At 47.3% G+C, this 26129-nt stretch overlaps 1 protein-coding gene across 1 annotated transcript in view; it reads right to left on the bottom strand.

The window, feature by feature from the left end:
* The window catches only part of LOC125306531 (glutamate receptor ionotropic, NMDA 2D), a 40300-nt gene that overhangs the window by 13391 nt on the left and 780 nt on the right, over positions 1-26129 (bottom strand). Inside the window, exons 2-10 of the mRNA XM_048261946.1 lie at positions 14915-15271; positions 13144-13350; positions 11814-12080; positions 8999-9318; positions 8175-8289; positions 3734-3939; positions 2611-2779; positions 868-1021; positions 368-493 (exon numbers count right to left, since the gene is read on the bottom strand). Coding sequence (XP_048117903.1) covers positions 368-493; positions 868-1021; positions 2611-2779; positions 3734-3939; positions 8175-8289; positions 8999-9318; positions 11814-12080; positions 13144-13350; positions 14915-15208 — 1858 coding nt within the window. The 5' untranslated portion in view covers positions 15209-15271. The remainder of the gene's footprint in view (positions 1-367; positions 494-867; positions 1022-2610; positions 2780-3733; positions 3940-8174; positions 8290-8998; positions 9319-11813; positions 12081-13143; positions 13351-14914; positions 15272-26129) is intronic.

Raw genomic sequence — 26129 nt, 5'->3', positions numbered from 1 at the left:
GGGGTGCGAGCAGAGAGAGAAGATGAGGGGAGAAATATATAAAAATGAGAAAATGAACTATGAGGGAGAGGCGTCCATAAAACCATGAGAGCAAAAACCTGCAGTGTTAAATTATACATGGCTTTCTGGAAAGTAAGAAAGAGAGTCTGCAGACCAGTGAATAAATAAGCAAATGATAAATTCAGACCAAGTGATGAATGTTGCAATTGGCCTCTTCCACAAACACACACTGCAAGGCCGGACAACTCTGTGTTATACTACCGTGCACAGGCTGCAGTTGAAGCTGTGTCGACACGGCCAACATTTCAATGTAGTGATCAAGACTGTTGAAACAATATGGCCACCAAACCTGATGAGCAGCACTCACTTTTGGCACTCTGAAGGTCGCGGTTGTAGCCGACGGGGCTGAAGAACTCAAAGATGAAGACGGTCACCGCAACTACCGTCAGGCACATGACAAACATCATCACCCACACAGCTGGACTGTAAGGCTCTGAAAGTGTCAAATAGGAGAACAAAGAAATAAAACATTGATATATTTATAATAAAGTATCTATCTATCTATCTATCTATCTATTTCAAGTGGGTTATTTTTAAAAATGTCAGGAGAAATAGGAAGGAGAATATCTGTTATGGTTTCCCTTCTTTTGTCTCTTCTATTCATGTGGTCAATTGCATATCATTGGCATTCATATTGACATTTGCCCACATCATACATGTACCACTATCATGCATGTATATCAGTGACGGCAATAGAACATCTTACAACTTTAACAAAACAGTCTTGTGATAAGTGACCTTAGGGTAGCTGACAATCCAGACCTAATCTAATGTCAAACTGGCCCCTTGCTCCCTCCTGTCACTCACCAAGGAAGGCAGAAGGAGAGACTGTGCCGTTGCTACGGGAGACCATGACACTGATGCCAGTCTCCACAAAAGGTACTGAGAAGTCCACCACCTGTGAGCGCTCCTCGTTGATGGTGAGCGAGCCGATGGCCATATCAGCATGCTTATACACCACCTAGCTCAGAAAATCATAAGCCATTATTGTATCATTTCAGTATCAAAATGTACACCTCTATGGTTTATTCATGACAGGAGAAAAGATGTGGTTGCCAACTTGGAGCAGGAACTGGTAATTACATATCATTACAATAATTTATCCCATTAAAAAAGCCTCGAAACACATTCACACGCGAGACAAGAAATGCATTAGCTCTTTTTCAACCCTGTTTTTTTTATTTAACAGGCATGTTTATGCATTAGAACTGAAACATCAATGTAGAGAATGCATCTGATGCATAAATGTTCCTCACTTATTTAACCCACACGTTCATTTAAATGATTCATCTCAACAATTGGCTCGGCATCCCTGTCAATTAAAGATGAATAACACTGCATTTAACAACAGATGCAGATTTCACTGCCTACAAGAAAGTGAATTCTGGAGGAACACAGAGCTAAGCAAGATTGGGGGCTTTCTTCACAACTTAACAAGTTAACTGAGGTCATTGATTAGATAATAAATCAAGGCACCCGGTTTCATTCGTCAATATCACTGGCCAATTAAAATATCCTATGGAACCTGTCTAAGTCCAACTAAGGGCACAGCAACGGTCGGAAGCTCTTCTATTTTATCTCCGTTAAATGAGACCTCAGAACCCCTATCAGCGATCTGAAATGAGGAGGGCTATTTTCAGTGTAGCTGCTGCTGCAACTTTTCCAAGAGCTCCGTGAATCTGCCTGCCTGCCTGCCTGGCTGGCTGCGCATCAAGCTGCTGTATAAGTCAAATCCTGGAGAGGCCTTTGGGCCATACCGTAAAAAAATCAAAGCAGGAGAAAAAAAAAATTAGCCTGAGAAAATAACCTTTAGCCTGAGTCTCTGGGGGCATGCTGTCACGTCATTGGACAAGGATCTGCAGATCTGCAGGAAGATGCTAAAAGAGGCTGCGAGTGTGCCGGTAAAAAGAACTGCTTCCGATTCCCTAGCAACCGCCTTAACCAAGTCTACCCCAGGGGTGCGAGCATCTCAGCAGGAATTCTCTCACAAAACAACAGCCCCCCTGTTCCTCGCACACAGGGAACTGCCGCGTATCCAAGACAGACCCGACAAACGGAGAAAAAATGGGATTTGTGTGTGTGTATGTGTGTGCATGTCTGTGTGCATCTTCATATGTGTCTATGTGTGTGAAAAGCAAGAGAATGAGAGAGAAAAAGAGAGGGAGAGGGAGAGAGAAAAAGAGAGTTTGAAAGAGCACACAGGCCATCATTAGCGCCTCATAAGTCTCCTGTGAGAAGACGCGTGGTATTTCACTGGTAGTCCCGGAGGCTCCTCCTCGCCAGCAGAGAATGCAGCCTACCCAGAGGACCCCGCGCAAAGACTACAAATATGCCAGGAGCAGGGTCACTTGATACACTGTAAGACAACCTGCGGCAATTAGCATAGGTCACAAACCCAGCCTAAACTCACAGCTGAGACTCCATAGTCCATTCTAGCCTCGCTGGTTCTCAATTCAGTGCCCTTATTATGCGCCGACTAGTAGCCAGTGTGCCCAACTGGGCTCTTTCCTTGACAGCACATCATTCCTCCAGACTCCATTATCGTCTTACCTCTCCCACCATGCCGTTCCAGACGCCATCGATCTTCTTCCCATGCTTCCCATTGGTAACCAGGTAGAGATCGTAGGTGAAGCCCACGATCCGGGCCAAGCGCTTGAGGATGTCGATGCAGAAGCCCTTGCAGCATTGCTTCACGGGAGCCACCCCCTCCTGGAGGGAACTGAGGGAGGAGGACAAGAAGAGAGAGAATACGGAATTGAGTCGGGGATTAGAAAGGAGAAGAAGGAACACTAACAAACAAACAAAGAAACAAACAAAGAAACAGAAAAAAACAAGGTGAGGGGAAAGCAAGGTGAAGGGAAAGCAAAGAGGTGGAAGCCGACAGATTGGGCAACTGTGGAGAATGGCAATAAAGGCAGGTGATTGGACAGAAGAGAAGGAGAGAGAGAGAGAGAAAAAGAGATTGAAAGGGAAACAGAGAGAGAAAGAGATGGAGTAGGAACAGGATACTAAGAAAAAACAAGGAATGTCACTTTAAAGTGGGGCAGGAAGATAAAGTTCACTCTTCTTCTTTGTTCGATAGTGAGCGCAGCAGAACACTGAGAGCTTTTTGGAATATCGTGAAAGAGAAATTATATTTATCCTCAGCGATGGACCCCTATGAGCACCAGCATGTTCCATAGGCTGAGAGTGATAGATTGCAGCAAGACCTACACCTAAGACAGGGTGGCCGCAGGGGTCAAAGAAATAAACGACAGCAAACGACAAATTGATTGAAATGGTACTAGAGGTTTTACAGCCCCAAATCCCCCACAGTGTGACCTGACACTGGAGGGAGCAGGCCAAAAGATGGAAAATAAAATAAAGGAGCTGATGCTGGATTGAGAGAGGAAATAACCTTTACTATTTCAGACAGTCTGGAGAAAAATCCTATATTGAGTGAGTGAGAGGAGGCAGTGCCCTAAGAGCCATCTTTCCTCCCTTCTTGACACTCGCTGTCATTGAGGGACAGACATAATGGTGGAACAGACGGCAAAAAAACTAAAAGTGACTGCTTGATTGATGATTGAAAATGTGCCGGCGAGGGGATCTTTGTCCCTGGCCCATCTGGGCAGGACAGCGGCTTGGGGCCAAAGAGCAGCGAGGCGGCTGATGGATTGCAGGGGGGTCTGACCTGGCATTGAGGGACCGACGGCACGGGACGGAGTCTCGAATGCAGGTCCCCGAGGCGGCATCGGCCAGCTCCACGATGACAAACGGACGCTCCTCCAGGGTGACCACGTGCAGGTGCTGGGCGTCGTCGGGCGGCTGCAGGAACTGACCGTAGCGGGACAGCGTGTGGTAGCGCAGCCTCAGCGCGCCGTTCTCCCACGATCCTACCTGGGAGCACACGCAGCAAGGGTCAGTGCTGGACACACCCCCACCCACCACACACACACACACACACACACACCCCTCACACCTGCTGCTATGGAAATAACCTTAATCACACCACCACAGTCAAAGGTCAGATGAGAGCTCAACTCATTTCAACTGCAACATGAGCGAAGACCGTTGCGGTGAGCCATTACCTAACTAGGTCCTGTGTTCTGGTGGCTGGTGGGTGCAGCGCTATATTCAGAGGCAGTGAAAAATGAGCAGCGTTTTGCTGCACTTCTCTCCTTGGGCACTCTATTGGGGGACTTTGGGTGTTTCACTAAGTGCTGTGTGACAGTGAAAGGTCACGCTCTTTTTTCCCACAGACAGAAAGCAAGGGGGGTCAAATGGGCACATAGCAAGGGAGAAACATACTGTAGCGTTCAATTATTTTAGTCAGAGACTGAGCTTTTGGAGGTCAGAAGGGCACTGTTGTATAAACAACTACTGAACAAAACATTCCAAATTAACCCCTCTGATAATATTCACAGCATATTATGCAAAGTGTGCATTCTTTTTTAAAAACTGTGCATTTTCCACAGTGTCTCCCCAAAAGCTAACTGAACTGGTTAAGCAAGGCACCAACAATGTCTAGGTTATGGACTAAATACTCATGAATAGTCATACAATGTGGTCACTCATTTTAAATAAATGAGCCTTTGAGGAGTTAAATTCCTTCTAAAATAAATTACCTTCTCTGAGGTAAATTCCTCAGAGAACAACCACGCTAGCTGACACCTCACATCCCAATGACTTACAGCACTAGAAAAACTCACTGCATTCGTATGCAGATATATAGCTACGGCTGGGCTGTTTTTCTAATCCCGCCGTACGCCGAGGACCACACTATTCCCCAGGGGCACCACTGACCTAAGCTAATCATTGCTAACAGTCTGCTGTGCTTCTCCCGACAGCAAAGCGGCACGCTCGCTGGCAGGAGCCACAGTAATGGGCCCAAGTCATTGTGAAAAGAGTATTAAATATTCAATAAAAGCAGAGACAGCACATATACCGTAGGTGTAATGGGCAGATTGCTGTGGTGCAGTAAGTGCCTGTCCGTCCCTTATCCCGGGTTTATACTCCACGAGACCTGAGGGCTGAGGCGCAGGCAAGCTAATTGAAAGGGATTCAAAGGAAAAGGCAATAGTCAGCAGGTTGGTTCCTGCAGGGCCTTGCCTGTGTAGGGCGGCTAGCCCACTTAAGGTTATAGCGGCAGCAGCAACTATGCTAGTGCAATTAGCAGTTCCAACAAAGCCAGCAAATAAATGTAAGCTTTTATTTAACACACTTATTGATTTATCCTCACTCCTGATTGATTGTCAGATTGAATAATTCATGAGCTTTCTGTTTTTAACAAAACCACTGGCAAGTTGGGTAGCGAATGCTTTAACCCTTCCCTTATCCCAACCATTAAACAGTTGATTTATACATATACAATATCGCACCATTCCACGTCTTTCTGTTCCCTATTCAGCAGCAGTGCACCAAGAGCAGATTTAGTGGCATCAGTGAAACAGCACCAGTAAACAGCAGGGCAGGGCTCCAGAGGGGGGTGTGGAGGTGCGCTTCCGAGCTGAACAGCTGTCTTTTCACCGCGAGAGATGCAGACACCAGAAAGCCTACCACAGTGGTTTAAAAGAAGCACATCCAAACAGGTGACACCAGCTTGTACTCTAGCTTTTCTGAACAAAACATAGATCTATAAAATATGCATGACATGTCAAAAGTACGGAGGCTGTGCTGGATACGGGTGTGAGTGAGCATTTTTTTTCTCTCTCTTGCGAAAAACCGCCTGGAGCTGCGATATCTACATGCTAATGATGCAAAGCACCGACTGTCATGTCGGTATAGTCCTCTTTTATGTACTCAGAAATATTCAGCGGGGCTTTTTTTTCTTCTGCGTATACCTCTCAGACCATGTGCTGTAGTAGTTATTTTAGGGCATGCCGTGTCAGAAAGAGGAAGACATCTTAACTTCAACAACGTCGAACCAAGGGCCAAGAAAATGATCAGAAACAGCAACAATAGAGCACAAGAGACAGGGGTTCCATCCAAGAATCACAAAGAGCTAGAACTGCATACTCATCCTGCATTGGTGGGAACCAGGGCTTAGCTAGACTGAGAAATCTTTATTTAGAAGAGCATATCAGCTAATAAGCGGAGATCATTAGGAACAACTCGCTGAGTCTCCAACATGCCTTACATTTTGCATTTGAGGTCTTTTTTAATTCAACACTTTTCATGTTACTAACACTTTAAACAATCCAAAATATATTGATATTATATAGTAAAATATTTATTAAGCAATTATTTGTAAAACACATTAAGCCTCTGCTCTGATTAATCTGTGTCTGTTGATTTTCTGTTATTATCTTTAAAAGTTTTCTCTCCCCTCTCAGCAATCCTCTTTCTATTTTAAAAACGACGCAACGGTCAAAATAGATGAAAACTGATGCTGGAGCTGCAATTGAAAAGCAATCAAAGGCGACATCAAGACAAACTGAGCAGAATTACTCTACTTCGTCTAAAAGGATAAGCAACTAAATAAGCCGCCTGAGCATTCTGCCAAAGAACACAGTGTTCACCACATAGTGCTCACGCAGCACTTTACCAACACAACCACTCTGATTTAGACTTTTAACCCACCCAAGAAGAAAAACAGCGAGGAAACATTCCCATCAATTGCAGAATGATGACCAACTGTTCTTAATTTCAGAGCCGTATAATGAAGCACGCAGACCTCTGAGAGAGAGAGGCAGGCTCCATTACACGGGTATCAGGCTGCTGCATTACACAACCACAAACTGGGGGTGTTATCGCTCTCAGCTGACTGTTTGTGAAGAACTGAGGTCTATGGACTGGAGGGGAGTTGCTGCAGCTCAGAGAGACCCGCAAAAGCTGCCATATTTCATGGAGGAGGGGGTTGTTTGTTTGTTTCTCTGTTTGAGACTATTTGTTTGTTTCATTGTGCAGGTTCTGACAGGGCACCCAGCACACCACAGCAGTGTGCTCACAGGCAGGAGAGACAAAAGAGCCTAAACAGTCCTGACTTTCCATGGCGTCGTGGGAGTCTAAATGAGCCGCGTTCAACCTTTTAGCGTGCCCGAGGCAGCTGCGCGGTCTCCCTGAACTCTCCTACCTGCAGCTCAGGCGCGCTGCACCCTCCCCGCTCACTCACTCACTCACGCGCTCGCTCACTCGCTAGGCTCTCTGGGGCATTTGTGCATACAGCAGCACGCACTGCGCCTCTTCTTCCCCCGTGGTGTGTGTGTGTGTGTGTGTGTGTGTGTGTGTGTGTGTGTGTGTGTGTGTGTGTGTATGCCGTGCGCTGTCAAAGCTTTTCCACTTTCCCCACTATGCTCGGAATCTGTCCTCCCCTTTCCCACCAGCGACTCTCGCCTCTCGCAGCGCTCTCTCCGAGTGCCATGTCCTGGTTTGAGGATTAAATCCATCTCCATTTGAGTTTATTTCATGGAGCAGAATTTTAAGTCCGTTTCCAAATTGAATCCTGAATAAATTGGAATTTCAACTGATGTGACCCACAGTGAAGTGGGGTCAGGCCACACGCCTACCACACTGCATCGTTTTCTGTGTGTCATTATCCGTATACAGTATGTTGCTGTCTGCATTTGTTATGCTCTGCATGTGTTGCTGTGAGTGCTATGTGTGTTACTCTATTTTGACGCTTGTGCACACATACTGTACTGTGGCCCTGCTGTGATTCACTTCTCCTCTTTGACATTGTTGTCAGGGTGATCTATCGTTCAAATGCATTCTCCCCCATTCACCCCTAAATTGGGCTTTTTTTTTTTGGCAGTTCCTCCGCCATATCATTTTGAGGTCAGTGTCAGTGGACTGTCATTAATAATGAGCCGCTTGCTCGCTCGCTCGCTGCCCGGAGTCTGCCGTGGCAACCCCAACTTGTGTGCGAAACTTCCTACCACCCCGGACGCGGCACCACAGTGATGCCACTGACAACACCTAAAACCTGGCTCCGCTAATCACAGCAGCCCATCTAGACATTGTGGGCGAAGCCAGCGGGCACCGCGGGGGGAGATGCCTATCTGAGAGGCTCCACTGCGTGGTGTCTGAGTGGGGACCGCGGGTCAGATCTCCGCCGCTCGGCAGGGGAAAGAGCGGCAGGTGATTGCCGGGAGTGGGAAGAGGTGTTCCCGGGGGTGGGGGGGGGGGTTGCTTACGTCCTCCCAGCCTCGGTCCGAGTTGTAGGAGATGACATCGAGAGACGGGTTGGCCAGGTAGCCCTCGTTGTTGAAGGAGTAGTCCCGCCCGGCGAGGGTGATATTGTTGAAGTATCTGAGGCAAAGAGAGGGAGAGATAGTGTCAGGGGAGTGAGGATGGAGAGAGACAGTCTTGTTGAAACATGTTGGAAAAAACAGGTTGAGATAAATGCAGGGTTGCTTTATAGACTGGGATTTACAAGGTAAAAACAGTGACAATGTCCTTGTCAAACGGTTACAGAAAATAAACTGTGAAAAATAGTTTGTGAATGTATTTCTGGGTCCATTATCTGACTCCTTGTTTGGGTAGGAAGTCTTCTCCTCTCGTTACTGGTTTGTAATTGTACATATCTAGTGTCAGAGTGACAAATGTGCCCAAAATGAAACTGCTCTGCAGTTACTGACAGTAAACAGCAAGTGGCAGTAAAATGAAGCTTTCTTTAGAGAGTTCATTCACCTCACCAGCAATTCTGTGGGGGTTTTTTTTCAAAGACCTGGGCCAACTTTTTTGGTTCTGCATCAACTTGCCTTTTCTATGGAAGTGACAAAGTGTCAAAACAGTGGGGTGCAAGGATCGGTTTACCCCTGAGGATATCCATGTGCATATGACAAACCAGTCTGGGAGCTGCTGCGATAACTGAACCTGCTGTCAGAGCAGCCGAGGAGGTTTCATGTGGAATATTACATAATGATGTGAAACAGAGACTTGAAGTGGAATGAAAAACAAATAGCCAGATAGATATGGCGCGGATGCTAGAATTAAATCTATGACCATTGCGACTTACTTCACCCTCCCATACACTCTGTGTGTGCTGTTGGCGTCCGTCTGGCAGTTGGTGACAAAGTTTGTCCCTCCGGTGTCTTTGCGCAGCGCTACAGCTCCGTGGGTCAACACGGAGACGCCCTGTGCGATCCGCTTGCGGGGCTCGTCCCGCCAGCCCTGCGGCCGCACGGCAAACAGCCGCTTGGGGAGGCCCTCCAGGCCGAGCCCGGACAGCGCAGGCCCCACCGCGAACCACATGTTAGAGGCTCCGGCCTGACCCGCCGCCCAGGCCGCACGGAACACCAGCTCAGCCTCCTCCTGGGAGCAGTACAGCAACCGCACCTGGACCAGAGGAGAGAGAGAGAGAGAGAGAGAGAGAGAGGAGGAGAAGAGAGAACAAAGGGAGAGGAGAGGAAAGGAGAGGCACAGGAGGAGAGAGAAGTGGGCAAGAGGAGAGGGGGAAAACAGGATAAAAGAGAGGAGGTAGAAACAAAGAAAGAAGGTGAGAGGAGAAAAAAACAATAGAGAGGAAGGCAGAGAAAAGGAGAGATAATCGAGAGGAACCAAGAGAAGGAGAGGGAGAAAGGAGAAAAGGAAAGCAGGAGAAGAGAGGGAGAGGAGTCAGGGGTGAGGACGGAGCGAAGGAGGAGAAGGCAGGAGCAGAGGGAGAGAGGGAAAGAGAGGGAGAGAGGAGAGTTATAAGGGGGAATAATAATATTTGCATACATGTCTGATGACTTTAGAGCAGAGAAGTCGTTACTGGTTGGTGTGGGGGCATGCCTGGGGATCGTCTGTGTGAAGGGAGGAAGACACAGGAGCAGGGGGAGAGAGGGAGAGATGGAGAGATGAGAGAAATAAAGAGGGAAAGATGAAAGGGCGAGAGAGACAAAATCAAGTGGAGGAAAACAGAAAGAGGGAAGAGAGAGGAATGAGAGGAGCAGAGAGGGGAAAGAAGAGATACAGAGAGACTGAGAGAGAGAGAGCGAGAAGGCCGAGAGTAAGCGGGGATTTTGACTATTCAACCTTTATTGAATTTGATGCTGTAATGTTTTGGCAAAAAACAATCCCGCTTGCCATGCCAATAAAGTTCCATTTAAATTGAGAGAGACAGAGCAAGGCACTGTAAGGGAGCAAGAGAGATAGAGACACAAAGGAGGAGAGAGAAGGAGGGATTTAATGAAAGTGTGTGTTTGTGTGAGCGAGTGAGAGAGGGAGACATGGAGAAAGAGAGAGCAAATTAATGAGAATGTATGTGTTTGTGCGCGAGTGTGGCAAGGGGGTGTGGGTGTTTGCAGTGAGGCAGGGAGAGCGTGAGGGGAGGGGGCAGAGAGAGAGAGAGAGAGAGAGAGAGAGAAAGAGAGCACAGACAGAGGAAAGAGAGATATTCAGGTGGAAATGAACCTGGCCTCATCTGTGCTTGAGAGAACAAGTGAGCGAGAGAGAGATAGAGAAAGAGAGAGAGATAGAGAGGAGAGAGAAGGTGAGAGAGCAAGAGAAGTGAGGAGGGAAAGTGGTGGCCATGAGGGAAGCAGGGGAACGGGCAGCGGTGCGGTGACATTGAGAGTGAAGGAGAGCGCCGTTAATGCCCGGCGCGGCACAGCATGGCCCGGTGCGGGTCCAGACGCTCATTCCCAGTAGCAACACACACACACACACACACACACACACACACACACACACACACACACGCACGGCGGGAGCCAGGCAGGGCGAGGGTTAATGCACTGCGCACAGGCTGCACCACGACAGGCACTATGTTATATTAACACTGACACAGGCCCCTGAAGCCACCCAATGAATAGAATAACACGCGCGGCCAACACCACGGGCCAGCCAGGGACATTAGAGAGGTGAAGCCCAGTCGCAAACTAACAGAGACCACAACACGCAGGCAAGGAAAATAGAGATAGCAAGGGACAGAGCGAGAGAGCGGGAGAGGGAGGGAGACAGAGAGAGAGAGAGAGAGAGAGAGAAAGAGAGAGAGAAAGAAAGAAAGGGAGAGACATGAGAAGAGATGGTAATAGAGGTTGTGGGGTTGAGGAAGAGGGGGAGGGAGGGGGGAGGAAGGTTGGGTGGGTGGCTGGAGAGAAGCCTGTGGGTAGCAGGAGGCAGGGAGAGAGAGCAGGAGCCAGCCAACAGACACAGAGAGGAGCAGGCAATTGAGGCACACGGTGAGGGTGGAGATGACCACAGAGGACAAAAGGAGACAACAGGAGAGAGGGAACAAGAAGAAGGAAAAAGAAGAAGAAAAAAGAAGAGATGAGTGGGGAAAAGAAGGAGGAAGAGACATATGAGACTATTGGCTTAAATGGAGAGAAAATGCAAAAAAAGACAGAGCTTTTTTACAGAAAAAAAAACTGCAGAAAATAAGTGAGAGAGTGAGTGGGTGAATGAGTGAGATTGAGCTTTAATGAGAGTAAGTGATCTTAACTGAATGAGGAAGTGATGGAACAAGTGAGTGAGTGATTAAACACTAAGGACAAGTTAAGTGGTTTGGTGAGTGAGTTAGTGAGACTGAGCCATTTAATGAATTACTAATCACACAAGTACACGGGATTACATGCACAAGCCGCTGAGTTGGTGAGTCAGTGAGTCAGTCAGTCAGTGAGTGAGTGAGTCAGTGAGTGAGTGACTGGCAGCTGGTGAGATAATGAACAAGAGTGAACAAATAGCTGGATGAGTGCATGAATGCGAGTGAGCGGTTAATGAAAAGCTGATGAAGTGATTCAGCGCAGGGGTATGAGTGACAAAGCGAGAGTGAGTCACTGGACCTCGCAATAAGATGACAAGTTTTCGCCGTTGGAGCGAGCGAGAGTGAGAGGCCGCTCTCCTCTTACCTGGGCTTCATTCTCTTTGAGCAGTCGGCGTGTCCGCGCGCCCCCTGGGTCTTCGGTCAGGTTCAGCATGACCACGCTCTTCTTCTCCCAGCCGATGAACGAGCCGTCCGTCAAGCCCTCCACCACAGACAGGAAGTCCTGGTAGCCATGGTGACGCGTGGCGACCAACGAGAAGGAAGTCCAATCGTACTCCTCCAGCACCTCGAAGATCACCTCCAGTTGGAGAGCGGTTGAGGCACTGAATTGCAAGAATATGGAGCCCGTCTCCTGCAGAGAGGACCGCAAAGAAAAACTACATTTCCCATGACATCAGTCTATTTATTGGCTGTGTGTTGAACCATGGGAATTGATTTTTTTAATGATTATTTTCATGGGCAAGAGCTACAATGACTGCAGGCTAGGACAGAGCATTAAGGAAAGTCTCTCATGACCACTGGAGTCAGTCACATACACATTTTAAATTATGTTTGGAAAATATATATATATATTTGGGAATGAGCTTCAAAGGAAGGCCATCAAAGGAATTCAATCTCATCCCTCTCGAGTAAACAGTTTTTAAAGACATTTGTAAACACAAATGTAGTTATAGGGGCATTTTTTTTTTTGTCTTGTTTTGAGTCACTTCCTAGTGCTCGGGAGCGACGAGACCATATAGCTCCCCTTATTATGTCTGCTGGCTAGGCTTCACAAACACACCCCTGCACACTGGCTCGATCCGCGCACAGCTAATCAAAGCCGAGTAATGCGGGCCGGATCGAGGCCGTTTACAGGGGTGGCGCGAAAACAAAGGAATGGAGCGAAAGCCCTGCGGCGCTGATGTTTAACCTCTCACCCCGTCTCCTGCTCATTTACCCAGCATCCCATGCCACGAGCGTCACGGGCACGGGGAGACGAAGCGGGAGCCTCGCCCACAGCGGGCTCCTCCGCCAGGCTGGGAGCCACAGCAGCAGCAGCAGCAGCAGCCACACCGGGGCTGCCGAGAGTCTGATTGAGTTCTTAGTATTAAAACTCACAGCGGAACATCCAATACACTGAGTTAGAGCGAGCTGGGCCTGAGTGGGGCGTGTGACTCAGGCACAAGATGTGAGAAGAACGGCTCCGGAAAAAAAAAAAAAAAAAAAAAAAAACCTTTTCTTTCCCTTGCGCTTGTGATTCATATGAGTAAAGGGAAGCAAATACGCCACTGTGGTTCAACAAGTCGAGAGTGTTGATTCATTCACGTTACTGCGAGATGTCTCACCCTCCCGTGTCACACTCTGCACACTACAGGCAGAGTGCAGCAGGATCCGTGGTCTTACTACAGGACAACAAGCGAGCCCAAAAGCCCTACCTGCGGTACTCTCCCCAGTCCTGCTCCGCCGCCCACGGCCACGATGGGCAGCCCCGTCTGGGCCGAGACGAACTCCAGCATCGGGGCCAGGGGCCCCCAGGCCAGGGGCGCCGGCCTCTCCTCCTCATACACCAGCCCCTGCAGAGGCCTCGCCGCCAGCAGGTCGCACAGCTGAGAGAGCAGGGTCCTGGGGCTGCTGTCGTTCACCTGAACACCACAGCACGCAATACACACACGCACACACACACACACGCACGCACACACATACACACACACACGCACATGTGAGCTCACGTCCAAAGCAATCCACCGAAATGGGATTAAACTGAAATGATATTAAACAGTCCAAGAACGATTCACATCTTGGTTAAACGGCGATGATATTCAATTGACATTCAAAGCAATTCACATTCAGGTTGTGGCTGAAATGAGATTATATTCAGGCTGAAAGCTTTAGGCATGTGATTCACATTCAAATCACATTCAAATCATTTTCCTATCAAGCTCTCTCTCTGTTCTTTCACAATTCATTTTTCCTAATTAGGTCAAGATCTCCATCCAACAGTGATATGAAGAGCACTTCATATTCCTAGAGTTCTGGCTTTAACTTTTCATGTTCGTCTTTTCCTGCCAAGATATGCCTCTCCAGCAACTTCCCGTCTCTGATTTTGTGTATGCGAATATCAGTGTTGTCGGCCCTAGCTCAGTGCATGAGATTGCTTTTTCCCCCCATTTTGCTTACCCTTCCATATTTACCATCACTGGTTTTCTAACCACCAATGAATTGATCTGGCCAGTGCTGCCAACCCAAACTGGAGATGAATAAACATGAAATAAAACTAGAGCTCACATGATATAGGTGTCCGGATATTATCGGCCAATATTAGCTATTTTCTGATCTATCAGCATTTATAACAACCAATAACTATTTTAAAAGGAAGTAAAGGAAACCCAAATACTGATCCTCATTCTGCCCAATTTGTCCTCACTTTTAGACAAAACTTGTCCTCCTTTTCAGAGTCTGGTTGGTGGTCACCCTAGTTCTGTTACTTTATAACACATCTGTAGCCTCCATTTCCCCTTTTAAACACTAATCATGACTATCAGCTGGTCTTTTCAGTGTATTTCTGCACGGAGCTGTTGGCATGAAGTGGAAGAAATAGGCGTCCGCTCTATTCTGTAGCGGGGTTGCGGTCGCAGCATGGGTTGAGTCGTGCCTGAGACGCGGATATGGCACAGGTGCTGTGGCTGCTGTGGCCTGGTTACCCTGGTACATGGGTGTAACATGGGCCCACATGAAAATCAACACACAGCGGAGCCGTTCTGCAGACACAATGCAGGCAATGTGTTCAAGCCTTTAGTCATATGAGTATGGACGCTATTTTACATTATGCTTTCTAATCACATAAAGTATCACACTGTTCAACGCTATTAACGGTGTGTAAAAAACACAAAAAATACCATCATGGTAATTGTCTTTACCGCAGATAAGAACAAAGATCTGATGCGATTTTTCATAATTATTTAAAAATCTATTGTATAAGAACCTTTTATTTGGATACCAGATAGTTAGGCCTATTTAAACACAATGTCTCACCTTGATCAGAACTTTTCAATTTGCTAAATATTCCATTTTTACATTGTGTTTGTTAAAAATGAATATTGGCTGAATTACCGTTTATTGATTTTTTAAATCCTCAAATATCGATATCGGTCTTTGAAATCCCACATCGGTGCTCTAAACAAAACTGCGTTTAAGGCTGCTGCTGACCTGGAGCCAGATGACGTTGGCTGAGCCCCACTGTGTGACGACGCTGTCCCCTAGGCTGCTGTAGACGCGGCCGAAGCCCGGGTAGAGCACGCGGCCGCCGGCGCCGGACGCCATGGCCTCGGCGTGGGCGCTGGCGCCGGCGTGGATCACAGCGATGTTGAAGTTCATGGAGGCGGCCAGGTCGCGTTCCCGCTCCCGCTCCCGCGGCCGCAGCAGCAGGTGAGGGGAGGGGCCCACCGGCCCCACCCACTCGCTCAGGACCAGCAGGAGAGAGAGGGCAGGCCACGCCGCCATGGCGACGGGCGACCAGGAGAGCCGGGGGGGAACCGAGCCGCAGCGCGCACAAAAAGGAGGTGCCTGAGGAGGAGGAGAAAAAAAAAGACAGAAGAGAAAAAAATGGGAGAAACACAGGAAAGGAGGCATGAAGAGAGGCAGCTTGATGGACGACAAAAGCTAGGTGTGTGTGGGGGGGTCGGCTGACAAAAAGACAGAGGAGAGAAGGACAGATTGAAAACAAGAGAAAGAGAGGGAGGGGAGGAGAAAGAGAAGAGGAATGCGCTTGTGGTGGAATCTAGTTAGAGAGTAATAGAGTGAAGGGAGCAGTGCCAATGAGTTGAGGAAGGCAAACAAAAACAAGAGAGAAAGAGAGTGAGAGAGAGAGAGAGAAAGAGAGAGAGAGTGGGGGGGGCAAGGAGAGAGAAGAAAAACAGAGGAGAGGGACAGAAGATGAAATAGGTATTATTTAGGCTACAGGCTGCAAAGGAACGAACAGGGAGGGAGGAAAATAGCAGTGGAGGAGAGGATGGATGGAGTGAGAGAGAGAGAGAGAGAGAAGGAGGGAGAGACGTAGTAATAGAGGGGGAGTGGGTAAATAGCAGACAGAGATCGGGGGGTTGTTATAGAGATACATGAATAATAACAACAATTAAGCCAACTCCCACATACTGTACTCAACACATACACAAATGCATAAGCGGAGGCTATAAAGACTATACACTCACACGAACAGCCGCCGGATGATTGACTGAAAGATATTAGGGCTAATGCAGCAGACACACCCGCACTGAATTCCTAGCACACACACACACACACGCACACCACACACATATCTTAGCAAATCATTTTCAATTTACTTTCGGTGCCAACCTCCCTTCCCTTTCCCTCTCTCTCTCAACCTCCCCCTCACTGTCTCCCCCCACCCCTCTCTCTCTCTTCCTCTCACCCTCTCCCTACCCCTCTCTCTCTCTTCCTCTCACCCTCTACCTACCCCTCTCTCTCTCTTCCTCTCACCCTCCCCCCACCCCTCTCTCTCTCTTCCTCTCACCCTCTCCCTACCCCTCTCTCTCTCTTCCTCTCTCTCTCGCGCTCTCTCTAACTGTTTTTCACGACTTCAGGTGTTAATGCAATTGCTTTGAATCATAGAGTTTGCTGACATAACACCCCCTCTCCTCCTCACCCTCTATTCTCTACCCCTCCATCCGTCCCCTCTCTTCTCTCTTCTCTTCTCTCTCCCCCTTTCTTCCTCCACTCCTCGTGTCTCTGACCCTGATCATCTCTTCTGAGGGATAGAGATGCGGAGGAAAAGAGACAGAGTGAGAGAGAGAGAGGGAGAGAAATGGATGGAGAGAGAGATTGGATAAGAATGCTGAGTATCTGGGAGAAGAGAGAGAGAGGAGGAGAGGAGAGAGGGAGGGGGGAAGTGAAGAATAAAATATGGGAGAGGGAAGGAAAGAGAGAAATATTGATGACCAGGGCATGTATACGTGTTTGGCTTAAACAAACATATTGGCAGACCTCTGGTTATGGGGGGAAGGAGTCAGTGCCTGACAGACAGATAGACAGACAGACAGACAGACAGACAGATAGAGGGATGGAGGGAACAAAAGAGGCAGGAAGAGAAGGAGAAAAAGGGCTCTGACTGTACAGTATGCTGTGATGCGTTGTCTCCACACTACCCTGCATTGAAGCCATCCTGTGGCGGGGACACAATAAAGTATTGATATTTATGGATCTGTAGTAAACTCTATTTATTTTGTGAAAAGTGTGTGTGTGTGTGTGTGTGTGTGTGTGAATGAATGAATGATTGAATGTGTGTGTGTGTGTGTCTGTGTGTGCCTGAGGGAGAGTGAGTGAGCATGAACATCCTCTTCCATACGTATTTCAAAACAAACCCCACACTCCAGCCCTCCTCTAATCCTATGCAGCTATACGGTCTGGCATCACGGAGGAGACTGCACCATTCCACACACATTTCCATAGCAATGCAGTGATGTAGTCTTCCACACACTTATTACTACAGTCTACAGAGATAATTACGCTGTCGTGAGGTGATATGTTATTCAACACAGCTGATTATGCTGGCAAGTACTGATGTATAATTCCTCACAGCTGATTATACTGGTCCACAGAGCGCCGCTCGGTCTTAAAGCGCCGTACTGTAGGAGCCTTTACGCTGCCTGTGTTAATTGCCCCGCACTTCAATCACTGCCTGTTGAGAGTTGAGGCTCGGCTGACTGGTGCTGTGCGGTTGCTGTGTGGTTGCTGTGCTGCCTCGGCCGCGCACTGCTGCTGCTGCTGCTGCTGCTGCTGGACCATGTGTCCTCTCTGGGAGCACAGCAGCCGCGCGCGCAGTTCAAGTTATTGCACATCCCACACGTCTCGCCTCATGCACACACACTCTCACAAACACAAACATGCTCACACACAGGCATGCACCCACACATATGCGCACGTACACATAGGACACACAAGCCCAATTAATGAATATGCAACCAAATTCATAATTAAAAAGAGAAAACATTAACGCATATTTAAATGAACGCATAGATGTACATTTAGATAATTAAAAGTCTCCACAGAACCCACACACTCACATTAATTCTCCCCCTTTCCCACTCTCTCTCTCTTTTTCTCCTCTCTCTCTCTTTCTCTCTCTCTCTCTCTCTCTCTTTCTCCTCTCTCTCTCTCTCTCTCTCCTTTCATCTCCCACACCCACACTCGCACACACTCACTCACTCACACAGGCATATAGTCCAGCCTTGGCAGCGCAGGGTCATGGGCATCCTGGCTGATAGCACATTATAGCTGGCAGGGTGGTGGCGTGTGCAGCACGTGGGGAGGAGGTATAGAGTGCTGGGCTGTGCTGTGCTGGGCTGGGCTGGGCTGGGCTGGGCTGGGCTGGGCTGGGCTGGGCTGTGCTGGGCTGGGCTGGGCTGGGCTGGGCTGTGCTTCTACTGTGCTGGGCTGTGCTGGGCTGGGTGCTGGGCTGGGCTGTGCTGTGCTGGGCTGTGCTGTGCTGTGGGCTGGGCTGTGCTGGGCTGGGCTGGGCTGGGCTGTGCTATGCTGTGCTGGGCTGTGCTGTGCTGGGCTGGGCTGTGCTGTGCTGGGCTGTTCTATGCTGTGCTGGGCTGTTCTATGCTGTGCTGTGCCACTGCCTTCTCCCCCCCCTCCTCTCTTTCTCTCTCTCTTTCTGTTACTCACTAGTGTTGCTGTAAACACCTGTCGTAAAGCGTCACGCCTATGCTTTGATGACCCCGGCTATCAAAAGCCATCCGAGTGACAAACGGCCCCCTAATCCATCACCCAGGCCAGCCATCGAGGGGCCATTCTCTGGCACACAATGCTACTTGTTGTTACCTCGGCACGTGAGAACGAGAGGCAGCGGAATCACTGCCCCGTGGGCACTACGGGAGCCTAATTAAAACCTGACTCATCCGGTGACCATCCCTTATGTAAAAATGACACAGAGCACAGGGGGCTTGAATGGGAGCAAAGCTTCCTCTTTGTCCAGTCGGAGCCGTGTGTCTTTGGCTGGATGCGCTCCAGTCTGCATCACTCTTCCTCTCTGGCAGCTGAGGCGCTGGGGCTTTATGTGTAGGAGCAGCATGGCCTCCCCAGTGCAGTAAACACTACAACACACACACACACACACACACACACACACACACACACACACACACACACACACACCACACACACACAGTATTTATGTGCGCTTGGCTTCAACAGGCTGCCTTTTTATTACCATGCAGAAGGAACTGCAGAGGACAGGTTAAAGTTTCTAAATCGCTCTTGTCCATTACACAATGTTTATTGGTGCAAAAAGGGATTATTTTTTTCACCATTTTCTCTCTGCTCTTTTACAACAATCTCCTTTCAACGCAACGTGTGTGTGTGTGTGTGTGTGTGTGTGTGTGTGTGTGTGTTTTTGTTCTACATCAATGAGGAACCTGCGCCTACACCAGCAGCATCCGCGCCTGTGTCATTGAGTCTCCCACTCGCACGCACACGCTAGCCGCCTCTTGCTCAGCACTATCAAAAAAAAAAGCACCTGAATGAATTCCTACCAAACTCTCCTGGCAGGCGGCCAGCCTTTTGAGGGCGAGTTAAATATGCCTATGAATGTCACAAAGGCTCGCGGGACGGGGACTTTTATGCAGATATCCACCCCACTTGTGCACTGCTTTGATTAGCCGGGCTATACCAACACCGGCGCATTACTAGCGGGGGCCACACGGACGTGTTGTCATCATCACCTGTCTGACATCAACAGAACGCACCAGGGCCATCCTGTGCCTCGCTCTCACATGCTGATTTCCTTGATGATAATACAGGAATAATTTCACTCAGAGCTGCAGGGGACGACAGTGATAGCTGTGGCAGAAAAAAACGAATATGAGCCCACTGCTGATACTCACATCATATCCTCCCAGCTGTGATAGGCAACAATTTTGTTGCACAATTTATATCATTTGGATTGGACGTGAGTTCAGTTCAAAGGTCGATAGAGGAATTGAGATACATTTTACTTGGCATACTTTTACTCATGCTTCCAAATAATACAGCTTGCTCCCAGGACAGAGAGAGTGCAGGGGAACTACTAAAACGCTGACATATGGTAAAACATGACAGGAACACACAGCGTATGGGCGTTTACAACAACCCTGAAGAACAGCCTCCGATACAAGCCCCTCTCCCTGTGACAAGCCCACAGACAGGGCCTCTGATGGCACCTTCAGAACAAGCTACCTTGACACACGCACCACCTGATGAGTGCAAAAACCAGGCAACAGCTGCCACACAACACACCTTGGGCAAAAAAGCTTTTCACACCATTAGGAAAAACCAAACCAAATGTCATATATATTCATGTTTTTTTCTACAAACACATGAGCTATTGCTCCTATTGCTATAGTCATTTGCACACAGTGGCAATGTTTTTATTTCCAATTCAGTCAGGGGTTTGGGAAAATTTGCAAGGGACCAATTTCAGAGTGTACTCCTGTTTAGGTTTCAGTAAAACCAAGTGGGTAATTGACAGTGAGGTGAGTTTTGAAAGACAGGTCACGTCTTGCGGGCTGCATGTTGAATCTGCATGGTGGACAATGTAATGAGAGATTTTTTATTGGAGGTGCTTTGTTGTTTTTTGTTGTTTTGTTTTTAACATGAGCTGGTCCCTACGCTCGTGTGCTGTGTAACTGTCAGCCAATGTGAAAGACAACTGATTTGATAATGAGGGAAGCATATTAAGCCTGTCGCCTGGTGCAAGTACCCTCCCACACACTAAAACACACACACACACACACACACACACACACACACACACACCACAAGCCCTCACATCACATCTGGGCACTTGGTCTCTCTCTCACACACACACACACTTTTATGCATGCTGCACAGCCCCAACATACTAGTGGTCACGGGTATATACATGCAGCTGCCAACATCCAGAGCAGAAAAACAACAGCACATGAATTGTACACGTCCACATCTGCCTATCGCAAGACATACCAAACAATATGATCTTTTGCAACCACATCTCAATGGAAGCGTATAGCAGAACATTAAGCAAACACAAAGACAAACACACACTCTCCCAGGCACAGACTCTGGCCTGCTACATGCATGAACACACTGGCAGACACTCAAATTACATATCACACCAGCACATGCTCTCTTTCACACACACACACACACACACACACACACGCATACACACACACACACACGGACAGATTAGGCTAAGCTCATACACACCGGCACACGGCAGACCCCGCCAACACATCTGGCACAGGGGACGTACAGCTGCCAACTCTCAACGCACACTCACACACTCTCTCACACACTCACATGTCCACACACACACACACACACACACACACACACACACACACACACACACACACACACATGAACATGAACATGAACAAGCATGAGACTCCCCCAAAACGCATTAAAAAAAAAGGACAGCACACCTGTGGTCAAAACACTTCTGTTCACAGACATTGTGTAGTGGCCTCTGCAGATGAGAGAATGCAGAGATGTCTTCAGATGGATGCGTTTGTTTAGTCCCCCGTAACGCCAAAATGTTTCCTGGGTGGATCTGACCTCATAATGCATTCCAGTCAGTAGCGCTCCACTTCCTCCCTGCCTCTGGCAGCTGGTCTGAGATCTGCTGCTCTCACCTCCTGTCTATCACCGGCAAAATGCTGCAGCTGACCCTAGACCTGCGAATGTGGGCAGCACCAGCAATTCGCAGAACAACGGCCACAAGGCACATCCCTAAATGTATAATGCCAGCGAGCTCCAATCAATCAAATCTGGGCAAATCACAGCTACCAAAAAAACTCTCTCGCTCTCTCTCTCACTTTCTCTCTCTCTCTGTCACTCTCTCTCACACTCACACACACACACTCACACAGCTATGAGCTGCTCTGTACCACAGCAGCCTTGCGGGGCACTATAAGAGCCTTCCATATATGCACAGCACAGGCTAAAGGTGACAGACACAGCCATACAGCCACACACAGGCAGCACACTAGTGAAGGAACTCTCATTCCACACCTTAATGCGCACATCATTGCAGACGCAGATTAGCCCTTAAAGGAGTACCGTCACACCGGTGTGATGGGAATGTTGGGAAATGAACGTTCTAAAGAATATCTGGGTTCACTGAATTCAACATAGAATTTTAGAACCTTCAATTGTTGCGGAACGGAATCTTATGTTAGCATGTTCAAAAACCTACACCTTTAAGGGTTAATTAGGTAGATTCATTAGTTTAAGCATACTATATTATGTGTGTATGGAAAACACGAAAAACACAAGAAAAGCAAGGATAGAAATATATTTTTATATAAAAAAAACCTTCTAGCAAAAGGTTGAGTATACATTAAAGGGTGAAGTACATCATTTCTGGAAAATCTGGAACATTAAAGTTTCAATGGAGCGAAATTATAATGAAAGAATAATAGTCCTGTCTTTGCCTGCGAAGAGGAGGGTGGCTATACTGCTTTTACTTTGGCTGTAATGAGTTCTATCATAACATTAACAGACTCATTACAATTGTCTTGAAATATTGTGACTCTGTGCAGTGCCTACCTCAATAAAGTTGCTGTCTATTATTCACCCCAATTATGCAACTGATCACTGCATAACAGTTGAAACATTTTAATGCAAATTGATATTTTAGCTACATGTGTATTTCCTCCGCACTGGAATTGAGTCTCATTAATTTTAATTTGCTTCAGTCAATATAAGTGACTGTAAAATGAGTTATACTCAATCGTATCGGCAGATTCAGAGCAAACAGCAATGTATTCTCCAAGGGATTTAGACCACAGACAATTGGTGTATTTACTGCGTACTTGACATACAGTAATGTAGATTGTGTGCTGACAATATAAAATGGCTGAAATGACAAATACAAGAAAAAAATCATAACTTGATCCTACTTTCTGAAATCAATACACTCAATACTATGTACTCAATACTAGGCCTAGTCTACCCATCATGGGCACAACATTTCAATATTTCAAGAAACCCATCAAGGCTACAAGGCAATTTTATAGAAAGTGAAAACAAATTTGTTACATGCTGTGGTTTCATACTATAGCAGTGTTTCCCATACATTCACTTATTTGTGGCGGCCCACCACATAATTGACCACCACACAATGATTTTCCTGGTTGTACTAAATTGTGCTTAAAACTGGTTAGAATCATAACCGCACTGCACTGATTTGTTAAAAACTGTTGCATTCAAGTTAATTCTGCAAACCTACCACCACAAAAATGTCTATCTGATTGAAGGACTAGACAAATAAGGACCTTGACATTCCTGCAACATTTTAAAAAACAAATAATTTTCTGTACCTGTAGCTCGCATGGACAAGGTGTTCCAGATGCGCCCACTGTACGTTGTGCAGATTTTGATTTAGTTCACACACTGCAGATGGTATGAACATTCAGTCTGCATGCAGCACATCACAGAACCTATATGGAGCCTTGAATGATAAAGAATTAGCCTGTCAAGTAACCCTAACCCTAGTCATCAATACTGTATTTTTCTACTAGTATAAATGAGCCGTGTTTTTGACGCATCTTGAGCCTTTGTTATAATCACACCTGCTCACGTAACTGCCTGAGGCAGAACATGTCAACATGCAACATGTCAAATTCATTTTCTGTCCATCATTGTCCATTGAGAGTAGCAGCCTCTATACATCAGAAGTTTTCCTAGATAACAAACGACTAAACCCCAAAGAGAACAGACTGAGGCTAGTGCAGTGCAGTGGTGAGGAACTTTGTCTTAGCTGACAATGTTGATGCTGGAGGTGGATTCATAGCAAACCTAATAACTGAGATGGTCATATTAATGTTTTCTGTTGCATGTGACCAACTTTTTGTGTTTTGTATGGAACCATCATTCACTGTAGTAAAGGAACATACTGTATATAGATTCCATCAGTGTTTGTTCCATCATAATAAAAATGTCTCTGCTCAAAAATATCCTGCCAGCCAGTGTGTGCATGCGAGTGTGTGTGTGTATGTGTGTGTGTGTGTGTCCATGTAAGTGTGCAGCCATGTGGTTACTAGACATTCTTCCACCCTCAGCTCCAAAACTGCAACTATACGCTAATGTGAATGAGTGTGGTGTTTATCAATGCGGCCCAGACCAAACCACACGAGACCTCAAGGAGATGGGAGCACTGTAATCTCTTTAAAACACCAGTCTCTGATCTTATTAAAGACTAATTGATGTTCTATGTTAACGAGCTTTACCTTAATTAGTCACATTTAAGTGAACAGGGGGTGCTTCAGGGGAGGAGGATGATGGGAGTTTGGTTTAGGGCGTTATGAAAGTATCCCTGATGTTACATTCAAAACAGGAGCAGGAGAGAGAGAGAGAGAGAGAGAGAGAATGGAGGGAGACTGATGAAAAGTGTCAGGGAAAAAGGCAAGAAAAAGAGTGAGTGAAAAAAGCGATTGCATGGAGAGAACACGAGGGATGTAAAGTTGTGAGCTTCTGGTGGAAGATGAAGGAGGGGGAGTGTAGGGTGGAAGAAGAAAAACCCTGCGAGGGAAAAAAGGAGTGAGAGAGTGTGGGAGACAAAGAGGAGAGAGAGAGAGAGAGAGAGAGCAACACAGTAAATGTGAGTTTTAAAAAAGAACCCATTCGGCGTAATTGATGAGGGAACTGTAAGAGAAGCAGGAGAGGGAACACAAACGTTGACTCTTGTTGCTCTCATTTCTCTGATCAAACCCTCCAACCATGTTCACCCTCTTATATTCAATCCAAGCTGCCCCCTCTCCTCCCCCCCCTCTGTCTCCTCCTATCTCTCAGCCCCTCTCTCCTTCCTCCTCCTTCTCATTTCTCATTCCTCCCTAACCTCGCATCAGTCCTTCGTCGGCCCTCTCGTACACCGTTAGCGGGTTTGTGATGTACATCTCCCCTCTCTCACGCCATCCGTTCTCCAGCCAGTCTCTGGTGCCCCTTCCCACTTGTCTCCTCAGCCTCCATCTCAGTGGCATCTAGTTGTGCTGCTCTCGCCCCTTCCTACCCCTGCAGCTCCGTCTCCACACCTCTGTCTCCTCCTCACTCCCTCACTCTCTACACCTCCGCTTTTCACAACACTCTGTCTACACCTCCCTCCACACCTCCACATAGCATCCTATCTCCCTCTCTCCTTCCTTCACTCCCCCCCTTCCCTCTCTCTCTCTCTCTTTCTCTCCCTCTCTCTCTGTATCACTAGTGTTTCTAGGCTCAGCTGGTACAGTAGAGCCTCGAGAGCATCAGTAAGACAGATTGGTGGAGCAGGCTTGCATTGACACTGGAGGTGTGCAATCTGTGCATTAAACTGCTGCAGTGTAAGTGTAATTTTCATGTATGCACGCACATGTGTGTGCATATTGCATTTGAAATTCCCAAGCTCAATTTGTATAGTCCATGGTATTAGGAAGAATGTTTGATGTTTTCAACAAAAAAAAAATCAATAAGATTAATAAGACACTGATACGAAACAAGCACGGGGGAATGGAAGACAGAAAAAGCTTAGAAGAAAAAACAGTCTTGTTTCAGAAAAGCGAGACGTGAGTCACAGCCTTACACTGGAAGGATTTAAGCAGCCCTAACGACAGCAGTTATTTACTCCCATGTCAAATCAGGGCAATGCTTCAGCCTTTGCTGAGGGGTCCATGAAGTTGAACCAACCCCAAAAAACCTCAAAGCACAGCAGCACTTCACCCAGAGCTTTTGTTAGTCCCTGATCATCACTGTATGCTCCAAATGAAAAAGAGAGACTGCAGCAGGTTCACCATGCTTGTCATGTGGGTCAGATAGCTCCCTTTCGGTGCAGTAACAAGTCCATAGGCTCAATGCCCTCTTGGGCCTGAGGATGTTTTCTTTCCATGTCAGCCAGGGCTCTAACATACAGCAACTTGGTGCAAATACCACTGGGCGAAGTTGAGCAAAATGACGATGCAATCTCAACACAATGCTTGTGAGAGCACTGCATGTCTAGAGGCTGACTAAAGCCAATCTAGGGAATAATTATTTGATCTCAGTTGCATGTGAACAACATGAGGAATACAATTTGATGAGTTGTACACGAAAAACGGTCCCTGTTGAATTTGTGTAGTTCCCTAAATGCGATGATGACTGAATTAGCAGAGAAAACCCGTGTTACTCTGAATTCTCCACCTTTTCATACATAAATACATACTCAGACAAAAATAGATGTACTTGAGATGATGGACAGGCTAACCAAAAGCTCAATCCAAACTGCACGAAGACACACAGAGGCGCAAATGCATGCTATACCGTGTGAAGTGTGTGCTTCATCAATAGCTCTGTTCACTTATATTGATAAATCCGCAGTAACACACACAAGTGAAACGGCACAGGGAGACAGCGCATACCAACGATACTTGCA

This window comes from Alosa alosa, chromosome 13 (assembly GCF_017589495.1).
Source record: "Alosa alosa isolate M-15738 ecotype Scorff River chromosome 13, AALO_Geno_1.1, whole genome shotgun sequence".
Taxonomy (NCBI): Eukaryota; Metazoa; Chordata; class Actinopteri; order Clupeiformes; family Clupeidae; genus Alosa; species Alosa alosa.
This window is presented reverse-complemented; position numbering and strand designations above follow the sequence as displayed.